General features: G+C 44.8%; 1 protein-coding gene across 1 annotated transcript in view; it reads left to right on the top strand.

The window, feature by feature from the left end:
* The window catches only part of cetp (cholesteryl ester transfer protein, plasma), a 58,577-nt gene that overhangs the window by 23,077 nt on the left and 23,114 nt on the right, over window positions 1–12,386 (top strand). The window contains exons 7-10 of the mRNA XM_043707160.2: window positions 6,451–6,511; window positions 8,658–8,749; window positions 10,650–10,826; window positions 11,569–11,619. Coding sequence (XP_043563095.2) covers window positions 6,451–6,511; window positions 8,658–8,749; window positions 10,650–10,826; window positions 11,569–11,619 — 381 coding nt within the window. The remainder of the gene's footprint in view (window positions 1–6,450; window positions 6,512–8,657; window positions 8,750–10,649; window positions 10,827–11,568; window positions 11,620–12,386) is intronic.

The raw sequence follows: 12,386 nt of genomic DNA, 5'->3' as shown, positions 1-12,386 counted from the left end.
GTGCCTGTAGATACGAGCACTGACAGAAGGTGACAATTTGTGCCTGTAGATACTAGGACTGACAGAAGGTGACAAGTGTGTGCCTGTAGATACTGGGACTGACAGAGGTGACATTATATGCCTTTAGATACTAGGACTGACAGAAGGTGACACTATATGCCTGTAGATACTAGGACTGACCGAAGGTGACAAGTGTGTGCCTGTAGATACACGGACTTACAGAAGGTGACACTGTGTGCCTGCAGATACTAGGAATGACTGAAGATGAGAATGTGTGCCTGTAGATACTAAGACTGACAGAAGGTGACAACTGTGTATGCCTGTAGATACTGGGACTGACAGAAGGTGACCCTGTGTGCTTGTACATCCTCGGACTGACAGAAGGTCATATTAAATGCCTATCGATACTAGGACCCTGAGAGAAGGTGACATTGTGTGCCTGTCAATTCTAAGACTGACAGAAGGTGACAACTGTGTATGCTTGTAGATACTGGACTGACAGAAGGTGACACTGTGTGCTTGTAGATCCTAGGACTGACAGTAGGTCATATTAAATGCCTATCGATACTAGGACTGACAGAAGGTGACACTGTGTGCCTGTAGATACTAGGACTGACAGAAGGGTATATTGTGTGCCTGTCAATACTAGAACTGACAGAAGATGCCATTATGTGCCTGTAGATACTAGCACTGACAGAAGGTGAGAATGTGTGCCTGTAGATACTAGGACCGACAGGAGGTGAGAATGTGTGCCTGTAGAGACTAGGACTGACAGAAGATGACACCTGTGTGCCTGTTGGTACTTCGACTGACAGAAGATGACATTATATGCCTGTAGATAATCGGGCTGACAGAAGGTGACCCTGTGTGCTTGTAGATACTGGGGCTGACACAAGTTGATACTATGTGCCTGTAGATACTAGCACTGACAGAAGATGCCATTATGTGCCTGTAGAGCCTAGAACTGACAGAAGGTGACAACTGTGTGTCTGTAGATATCAGGACTGACAGAATGTGACAGCTGCCTATAGATACTAGGACTGACAGAAGGTGAGATTGTTTGCCTGTGGATACTAGGACTGACAGAAGATGATAACTGTGTGCCTTTAGATACTAGTACTGACAGAAAGTGATACTGTGCCTGTAGATACTAGGACTGACAGAATGTGACACTGTGTGCCTGTAGATACGAGTACTGACAGAATGTGACACTGTGTGCCTGTAGATACGAGCACTGACAGAAGGTGACAAATGTGTGCCTGTAGATACTAGGACTGACAGAAGGTGACACTGTGTGGCTGCAGATACTAGGACTGACTGAAGATGGGAATGTGTGCCTGTAAATACTAGGACTGACTGAAGGTGACATTGTGTGCCTGTAGATACCAGGACTGACAGAAAGTGACAAGTGTGTGCCTGTAGATACTATGACTGAAAGAAGGTGAGAATATGTGCCTGTAGATACTAAGACTGACAGAAGGTGACAACTGTGTATGCTTGTAGATACTGGACTGATAGAAGGTGACATTGTGTGCTTGTAGATCCTAGGACTGACAGTAGGTCATATTAAATGCCTATCGATACTAGGACTGACAGAAGGTGACACTGTGTGCCTGTAGATACTAGGACTGACAGAGGTTGATACTGTGTGCCTGTAGATACTAGGACTGACAGAAGGTGATACTATGTGCCTATAGATACTAGGACTGACAGAAGGTGAGAATGTGTGCCTGTAGATACTAGGACTGCCAGAAGGTGACACCTGTGTGCTTGTAGATACTGGGACTGACACAAGTTGATACTGTGTGCCTGTAGATACTAGCACTGACAGAAGGTGATTATTGTGTGTGTCAGTAGATGCTAGGACTGACAGAAGGTGACAACTGTGTGTCTGTGGATATCAGGACTGACAGAACATGACAGCTGTGTGCCTATAGATACTAGGACTGACAGAAGGTGAGATTGTTTGCCTATGGATACTAGGACTGACAGAAAATGACACTGTGTGCCTGTAGATCTAGGACTGACAGAAGGGGACACTGTGTGTCTGTAGATACTAGGACTGACAGAAGGCAATGCTGTGCGCCATTAGATACCAGCACTGACAGAAGGTGATACTGTGCCTGTAGATACTAGGACTGCCAGAAGGTGACACCTGTGTGCTTGTAGATACTGGGACTGACACAAGTTGATACTGTGTGCCTGTAGATACTAGCACTGACAGAAGGTGATTATTGTGTGTGTCAGTAGATGCTAGGACTGACAGAAGGTGACAACTGTGTGTCTGTGGATATCAGGACTGACAGAACATGACAGCTGTGTGCCTATAGATACTAGGACTGACAGAAGGTGAGATTGTTTGCCTATGGATACTAGGACTGACAGAAAATGACACTGTGTGCCTGTAGATCTAGGACTGACAGAAGGGGACACTGTGTGTCTGTAGATACTAGGACTGACAGAAGGCAATGCTGTGCGCCATTAGATACCAGCACTGACAGAAGGTGATACTGTGCCTGTAGATACTAGGACTGACAGAAGGTGAAAACTGTGTATCTGTAGATACTACGACTGACAGAAGGTAATACTGTGTGCCTGTAGATACTGGAACTGACAGAAGGTGACAAGTCTGTGCCTGCAGATACTGGGACTGACAGAAGCTGATACTGTGTGTCTGTAGATACTAGGACTGTCAGAAGGTGACACTGCGTGCTTGTAGATACAAGGACTGATACAAGGTGACACTGTGAGACTGTTGATACTAGGACTGACAGAAGATGACATTATGTGCCTGTAGATACTGGGACTGACAGAAGGTGACATTGTGTGCCTGTAGATACATGACAGAAGATGACACTGTGTACTTGTAGATACTAGGACTGACTGAAGATGAGAATGTGTGCCTGTAGATACTAGGACTGACAGAAGGTGGCAAGTGTGTGCCTGTAGATACTTGACAGAAGGTGACATTGTGTGCCTGTCGATACTAGGACTAACAGAAGATGACATTGTGTGCCTATAGATACTAGGACTGACAGAAGGTGATAACTGTGTGCTTGTAAATACTAGGACTGACAGAATGTGACACTGTGTGCCTGTAGATACGAGCACTGACAGAAGGTGACAATTTGTGCCTGTAGATACTGGGACCGACAGAAGGTGACATTATATGCCTGTAGATACTAGGACTGACAGAAGGTGACCCTGTGTGCTTGTAGATACTAGGACTGACAGAAGGTGATCCTGTGTGCTTGTAGATACTAGGACTGACAGAAGGTGACAATTGTATGCCTGTAGATACTAGGACTAACAGAAGGCGATATTGTGTACCTGTAGATACTAGGACTGACAGAAGGTGATATTGTGTATCTATAGATACTAAGACTGACAGAAGGTGACAACTGTATACCTGTAGATACTAGGACTGACAGAAGGTGACAAGTGTGTGCCTGTAGATACTAGGACTGACAGAAGGTGACAAGTGTGTGCCTGTAGATACTAGGACTGACAGAAAGTGACACTCCCTGCCTGTAGATATCACCTCTGATGGACAGTGACTGTGTGCATGTAGATGCCAACCTACTCAGCCTGGTCCTGTCCCACTGACCTCATGTCTCTATACCCTGACACTGTCCTGTCCTCCTTTGTCCAGGAACTCCCCAACTACATTCGGGGCACCACCCACGCTCTTCACCTCCTCCAAGACTTTTGTTTCCCCAGACCCCAGCGCCTTATCTTCACCATGGACATCCAGTCCTGTACACATCGATTCACCACAATGAAGGTCTCCAAGCCCTCCATTTCTTCCTCTCACGCAGTCCCAACCAGTACCGTTCCACTGACACCCTCATCCGCTCACCCACATGAACTGGTCCCCACCTTTAAAACCTCTTCCAATCCTCCCACTTTCTCCAAACCAAAGGGATAGCCATGGGCACCCACATGGGCCCCAGCTATGCCTTCCTCTTTTTGGACATGTGGAACAGTCCATCTTCTGCAGATACACCAGCACCTTCCCCCAGCTTTTCCTCCGCTACATTGATGACTGTAGCTACTGTTCAGCAACTTCACTAACACCTTTTACCTTGAACTCAAATTCACCTGGATCATCTCGGACAACTCCATCTCCATCTCTGGTGACCAACTAACCATGGACATCTCCTACAAATCCACTAACTCCCACAGCTACCTGGACTACACCTCCTCCCACCCTGTCTCCTATAAAAATGCCGTCCCTTGTTCCCAATTCCTCCGCCTCCGCCATAATTGTTCCCAGACTAACCAATTTCACCATAGAAAATCCCAGATGGCCTCCTTCTTTAAAGATCGCAATTTCCCCTCTCACATGGGTCGACGATGTTCTCCAGTGTATCTCCTCCACTTCCCACACCTCCGCCCTTGAGCTCCACCCCTCGTAATGCAACAAGGTCCTCACGTTCGCCCATAGATACCAGGCCTGACAGAAGGTGACACTCCTTGCGTGTAGATATCATGCCTGTTGGAAGGTGACACTCTGCCTGTGGATATCAGGCTTGATGGAAGCTGACCTGTAGATACCAGGCCTTACAGAAGGTTTTGATTTGGAGCTGCCAGTGTTGGACTGGGGTGTACAAAGTTAAAATCACACAACACCAGGTTATAGTCCAACAGGTTTAATTGGAAGCACACTAGCTTTTGGAGCACTGCTCCTTCAACCACCTGATGAAGGAGCGTCGCTCCGAAAGCTAGTGTGCTTCCAGTTAAACCTGTTGGACTATAACCTGGTATTGTGTGATTTTTAACTTTACAGAAGGTTGACAGTGTGTGCCTGTAGATATCAAGCCTGACTGAAGATGATACTGTGTGCCTGTAGATATCAGGCTGATGGAAGGTGACACTGTGTGCCTGTAGATTTCAGGCCTGACGGAAGGTGACACTGTGCCTGTAGATATCAGGCCTGACTGAAGGTGACACTGTGTGCCTGTCGATACCAGGCCTGATGGAAGGTGACACTGTGTGCCTATCGATACCAGGCCTGACGGAAGGTGACACTGTGTGCTTGTCAATATCAGGCCTGATGGAAGGTGACACTGTGCCTGTAGATACCAGGCCTGACGGAAGGTGACACTGTGTGCCTGTCAATATCAGGCCTGACAGAAGGTGACACTGTGTGCCTGTAGATATCAGACCTGATGGAAGGTGACACTGTGTGCCTGTAGATACCAGGCCTGACGGAAGGTGACATTGTGTGCCTGTCAATATCAGGCCTGACAGAAGGTGACACTGTGTGCCTGTAGATATCAGACCTGATGGAAGGTGACACTGTGTGCCTGTCAATATCAGGCCTGACAGAAGGTGACACTGTGTGCCTGTAGATATCAGGCCTGATGGAAGGTGACACTGTGCCTGTAGATATCAGGCCTGATGGAAGGTGACACTGTGTGCCTGTCAATATCAGGCCTGACAGAAGGTGACACTGTGTGCCTAGATATCAGGCCTGATGGAAGGTGACACTGTGTGCCTGTAGATATCAGGCCTGATGGAAGGTGACACTGTGTGCCTGTCAATATCAGGCCTGACAGAAAGTGACACTGTGTGCCTGTAGATACCAGGCCTGATGGAAGGTGACACTGTGTGCCTGTAGATACCAGGCCTGATGGAAGGTGACACTGTGTGCCTGTCAATATCAGGCCTGACAGAAGGTGACACTGTGTGCCTAGATATCAGGCCTGATGGAAGGTGACACTGTGTGCCTGTAGATATCAGGCCTGATGGAAGGTGACACTGTGCCTGTAGATATCAGGCCTGATGGAAGGTGACACTGTGTGCCTGTAGATACCAGGCCTGACAGAAGGTGACACTGTGTGCCTGTAGATACCAGGCCTGACAGAAGGTGACACTGTGTGCCTGTAGATATCAGGCCTGATGGAAGGTGACACTGTGTGCCTGTAGATATCAGGCCTGATGGAAGGTGACACTGTGTGCCTGTAGATATCAGGCCTGATGGAAGGTGACACTGTGTGCCTGTAGATACCAGGCCTGGCAGAAGGTGACACTGTGTGCCTGTAGATATCAGGCCTGATGGAAGGTGACACTGTGTGCCTGTAGATATCAGGCCTGACGGAAGGTGACACTGTGTGCCTGTAGATATCAGGCTTGACGGAAGGAACCATGTTGTATCAGACAAGAAAAACCTCTCTTTATTGTTAGAGAGCAAATCACCTTTAATCGCATTGTTATTCCCTGTACAAATGACATATTCATTTCAAGCTGAAGTCCTTTAAATTTCTCTAAACCTCGGCCTTTAGATTTTGTTACTAATTTGTTTCCCCTCTGCCCTCCTTCACAAAATAAAGCCAATAGGAGAAATAATGATTTTCAGTCTTCACAGGGATTGCCAGGTTAATGAAAAATACCCTTTAACACCAGCCTTCCTGACATGCTCTTTCACCCTTATTTGTGTTTTTTAAGATCTGTGCAGAAATTCACAAAATGGCAAATCTACTGGCAGACTTCACTCTGGATCAAGCAGGTAAAAGATTACTTCATCAGCTAGCTAAACCTTTATGTGAAACTGTGCTTTCCATAGATTGTTATCCTCTTCAAATTTTCCATTGCCTTTAACATCATCAGTCAATGGTACAACTCTGCCCTCTGTATTTCAGCTTTCAATTTCAGTTGCATTGCATTTTATTGGGCACTTTAGACTCCTTCAAGGGATATGGGCAATGTTGGTCAGGCCAGCGTTTATTGCCCATCCCTAGTTGCCCTTGAGAAGGTGGTGGTAATGGTGAGTTGCATTTTTGATATAAGTGACATGGTGAATCAGGAACGAGAACATCAGACAAGGATTCTGAAGGCTCTCACTGGACTGGAGTGACAGGGTGGTTAAGAAGACGTTTAGCATGCTTGCCTTCATAGTTCAGTCCTTTGAGTATGGGAGTTGGGAGGTCATGTTGAGGTTGTACAGAACATTGATGAGGCCTCTTCTGGAATACTATGTCCAGTTCTGGTGGCCCAATTATAGGAGGGAGATTATTAAGCTGGAGAGGGTTCAGAAGAGATTGACCAGGATGTTTCTGGGTATGGAAGGTTTGGGTTATAAAGAAAAGTTGGATAGGCTGGGACTTTTTTCACTGGAGCGTAGGATGTCGAGAAGCGACCTGATAAAAGTTTATAAAATAATGAGAGGTATAGATAGAGTTAATGGAAGATGCCTTTTCCCTCGGATGAGGGATTTCAAAATTAGGAGGCACATTTTTAAGTTGAGAGGAGAGGGATTTAAAAAAGACACGAGAGGTAACTTTTTTACACAGAGCACGTGGAATGAACGTCAAGGAAGTGGTGGATTCAGGTACAGTTACAACATTTGAAAGACATTTGGATAGGTACATGAATAGGAAAGGTTAGGAGAGATATGGGCCAGGAGCAAGCAGTTGGAAATAGTTTAGTTTGGGACTGTGTTCGGTGTGAACTGGTTAGACCGAAGGGTCTGTGTCCGTGCTGTATAATGCTATGGAAGAGTCCGCCTGACTTCTGCCTACTGGCATGCCTCTGGCTGCCTGCATGTGGAGAGTGGTGGTTGGTGTGGAGAGCCCGCACTAGAAGGACTCATGGTGACTGCTGGATGTATGGCGGGACCTGCACACCAAGGCTGTAGCCGTGAGTGTTCAGCACCAATAGGATAGGTGACAGGGGGACATGGCATATACAAACCTACATCCATTCCCCCTTCCTCTTAAAGAAACAGAGCGGTGCCAGTCATCCGTCAGGAGGAGGAGTGACATTCGGAAGGTGCTTCACTTTGGGACACTCCAAGGGTGTCCTGTCCCTTCACCTTATTGTAGAAGTCCATCTGCCAGCGATCTCTTTGCCTATAGCCTTGAATCTGTGAAGGACGACACACCAGATTCATATTTCTCAGAGTGTATAAGCCAGCAGGCTCTCTCCATCCTTGCTGCAGATTACTTTGCTTTTATTTGAGCGATTAATTCACTGCTGCTGAATGCCCACTTTGAAGTTCTGCTGTTCCCTCCGAAGGAGTTCCCATTTGTCTCTTTCGCCTTGTTCAGTCCTTTCCCAAAGGCACAAAGCCAAGGACATCTCCACCTCGTCAGTTCCTGAGTCACATCGGTCTTGAAACATCAGATCTGTTTCTCTCTCTACAGATACTGCCAGACCTGTTGAGATTGTCCAATATTCTCTATTTCTACGAAACAAAAATAAAAACCAAAGCACCGCGGATGTTGGAATGTTGAAATAAAAACAGAAATTGCTGGAAAATCTCAGCCGGTCGGGCAGCATCTGCGGAGAGAAATCAGAGCTAACGTTTCACTTCCAGTTCTGAAGAGGAGTCACTGGACACAAGATGTTAACTCTGATTTCTCTCCACAGATGCTGCCAGACCTGCTGAGCTTTTCCAGTAACTTCTGTTTATTTCTCTATTTCCACATCAGTCTAAATGTTTCGCTCAAGTTTATTGTGGGGTTTGAATGCATAGCCTTCTGACTCCTAGGCAGGCTTGCTATAGAGGTGACAAAAACTTCTCACTCCAAGGATGGCCCATTCAGACTGAATTTGAGTTTTAAGGTCCTGTGGCATTAACAGTTTGACCACCTATTTTAAAACAATAGTCAACACAATGCAGTTATTTGTAACAAACACCTCTTTTCACACAGGATTGTTTATACAAGATGGGGAGATTGCCACAAGTGTCAAGCTAACCAGTGACCCAGTACTTACCTCAGGATACATTGAATCACGGCATGAGGTAATTGTGCAAAGTACAAACAGCAAAGTCTTCTGCAGCCTTCAAATAAAGTTACGCAAATCTGACACCCTGTATTTTGAATTAAGTTGTACAGAACCCCAATGTAAAGTTTTGGTCTGTGATCTTGCTGTTGGTAATATAGGAACAAATTGCTGCAGATGCTGGAATCTGAATTGAAAACAAAAAGTGCTGGAGCCCACTTCGCTTCAGCTCTGATGAAGAGTCACCTCAACTCGAAACGTTAGCTTGCTCACTCTCCAACCCACTGTGAGCACCAACATTTTTTGTTTTCAGCATTGGTATTATAAATTTGACACTACGCAAAGGCACACCATGTATGGGAGAAGGACAGCTAATTTATCCATTTCAACATGGGGTCGGAGTTGACTTACCCAGCTTCGGTCTCAATCAGAGGTTGGCACTGAGTGGAGGCAATGGTTACCGTTGGCTGGGAGAGACGATTAGAGAATCAGGCGCTCAGAGCAGAGAGAGGGAGAGGACTCTCTGTACATCCTTTGATGGTCACTTAATAAAACAGGTTGGAGTAGTCTAGACCAATTTGACTTTTGAACTCCTTTCTTGAGGAATTATGAGAAAGAAATGCTTAGAACAAAACAAGTACATCATCAAATAACAAATCTAAGCAGCAGGACCAAATGGAGTAGATTTGAATCAAGATCAAAATTGAACTATTTGTGGAATTTTCCGATAAGGATTAAAGCTGAAGTTAATTCTGATGTGGTAAAACTGTTTTTATTTACAATATAATGAAATGGTGCAACTGTATCTGCTACAGTACTGAGGATGTTCACTACTGAACTTTTAAAATAATGTTTTATAGACATTCTGCATTGACAGTGCAATCATTTCCTTTAGAGATTTTCAGGAAACCTCTTGACTTGGAAATATCTGATCTGAAAAATTGAAAGCCTATTTAATTTGTTTGAATCTCAGCTATGGTTATAGACAGTTAAACAATAACTGATCTGGAAGTCTTGGACCACCTCCTTGGACCACCGGTCTTGGACTGCTGTCTGGTCATTAAGAGTGACGGGTGATCCATGGACCAATGGGGCTGCTGCCTGGTCAGAAAAGGATCAGGATCAGGCCCTGGGTAATCGCAATCACTTTTGTTGTGATGAGTTTTTGAGTGGACGATTGGAAGAAGCTGCTTTAATGCTTAAACACAAAATGGAAGGTCTCCACATTTCTACTTCCTAATACCCATAAAAATTTACTTCTATCATCCTCATTTAAATCCTTGTCATCCACAGGAACAAACCACTTGATTTAACTTTTCAAAGTGCTTGGCATCCAAAGTAACTCCCTTTCACTAAGCTTGAGGGTAAGCAGAAACTATACTAATGTTAGAAGTAATGTGATAGTCATTGACAACATCCATATTATTTATTTTATTAGTCACACCACAAAACTGAGAAACCTTCTTTCTTGGCACTCTCTAATTGTGCCATTAGTTCTTATCCCACCTACCCATCCCTCCTGTTCCCCAACAGTCAATGGAATGATTGATGACCAATGAAACAATTGGAATCCAGTGAACGTGTAAGCAGAGAGTCCTGACTGATTCCATAAGAATTGCCAGATAAAAACACATTGAGGTCTTATTTATCCTCTACTATCTGGTGGTTGCACCACACAATGCAATTGAAGTTATTAACTAATTAGATCAATTAACCTTTAACAGTCCACATCAAGTCCAAAAATGACATAGGGAAAACCCGCAGGGCTAGAGTACGCCTGAAGCAATGGGTCATCCAAGAATAATACATTTACACTGGTCTCAACTTACTCATAAGCTGTATCCCGATGTGTCTGGCTGCTCTCCGCATAGGTTTTTATGAATGTTACATGTACTGCAAACCATTGTTGTATCTCGCAGGGTAGTGTCTCCTACAAGAACTCTACAGTTTTCCAGAAGCCCAGTGCCATCCCAGTTGAGAGAGGGGAGATCAGAATGTTTAATCTCTGGGTGTCAGAGCCAGTCATCAACTCTCTCCTTTTTGCAGCACATCATGACAATCGCTTGACCCTGACACTCTCTGATGGCCATTTGTTGGTGAGTTACAGACTAACACTGTATCAACTGCAGCAGACGTCTGTCGTTCATGTTAAATCAGCTGCCGTGATATAAATGCACGATCTAAGTGATACTGAAGGCAACATAAACCCAGGGTGGGGGACCTAACAGGAGAGGATTACATGGAAAATCAAAAAACTGCATCAAAGTGTGTGTTCTTATCAGGACAAAGTCTGACAGACAGTAGTGCACCACAGTCTGCTATTCAGTTAGATTATGTCTGCTTTATATTCAGCTCCATCTACCATCCCTGGTTTCTGTAACCCTTGCCAACCTTTTAAAACAAACATCTGTCAATTTCAGTGTTAAAAAGATCAGTTGACCTCCGTAGCTCAACTGGCTTTTTGGACGGAGAGTTCAAGATGTTCTTTGTGTGTAGGAGTGCTTCCTGACATCACCCATGATTGGCTGAGTTCTGATGGGAGACAATAAATTGACTTCAGTATCACTCAGTTGGGGAGAGGAGGAGAACCAGCCAGCATCCCCAACTTTATCTGCTCTGCTGAAAAGGAAGAAGGCAATACCAGCTTCCATACAGTGGTCCCACAGCCAAGTGGCTTGATGACTCTCGCTGTTGAGTGGTCTCATGGTGAAAAATAACAGAGTGCCCAGTGTTTGTGAAACAGCCCCAGGGAGAGATGCTTTCTCTAGGACAGGAGGGTTTGAGGTAAGAGTAAACATGAAGCAGTATTTATTCTGGCTGATTTCTTTACCTTTTCAGAAACTTTTTGAAGGTGGAGGACCTAAAATTGAGTCGAACCTTTTACAGCAGGTATAACTTTGTTTAATGACTTTGGGGCAGCACGGTGGTTCACTGGTTAGCATTGCTACTTCACAGCGCCAGGGACCTCGGTTCAATGACAGATTTGGGCGACTATGTGGAGTTTGCACATTCTCCCTGTGTCTGCATGGGTTTCCTCCAGGTGCTCTGGTTCCCTCCCAAAATCCAAAGATGTGCAGGTTGGGTGAATTGGCCATGCTAAATTACTCATAGTGTTCAGGGATGTGTAGGTTAGTCAGGGGTAAATGGGTTTGGGTGGGATACTCTTCGGAGGGTTGATGTGGACTTGTTGGGCTGAAGGGCCTGTTTCCACACTGTAGGGAGTCTAAGGATAATTGTGTAACCTGTTTATGAATAAACCATCAAGCGAACATTTTTTTCCCCTAAAGAAGTTAGGGAACCATGTGTCCATTTCACTGGTGATGCTGTGTCACTGATACAGTCATGTGTCTTTCTGTAATCAATATCATCACACTGTACATTTGTGAAGAAAAAAGATAAATCTGCTCACAGATTTAGTGAGGAGAATAATCCTTTTGGAAATTTTACTTTATGACTCAACTCCCTATCTCTTGTGTTATGAACCAAACCCCCTGAAAATATATAAAGAAGATAGCCTAGGCCCTAGCTTTTTCTTAATTTAAAGGCAAGTGCCAGGTATTGTATTCCAGATGCAATTCAATTTGTCAAATTACCAATCTTAAAGCAAAACACACTTTATTCATATGTTATAGTTAAAATACAATAAAACAAAGAAG

This window comes from Chiloscyllium plagiosum, unplaced genomic scaffold, assembly GCF_037043375.1.
Source record: "Chiloscyllium plagiosum isolate Xiang-an unplaced genomic scaffold, Cpla_swu_hap1 HiC_scaffold_17, whole genome shotgun sequence".
NCBI lineage: Eukaryota > Metazoa > Chordata > Chondrichthyes > Orectolobiformes > Hemiscylliidae > Chiloscyllium > Chiloscyllium plagiosum.
The sequence above is the reverse complement of the archived record's forward strand: the minus strand, read 5'-3'. Positions and strand labels throughout refer to the sequence as shown.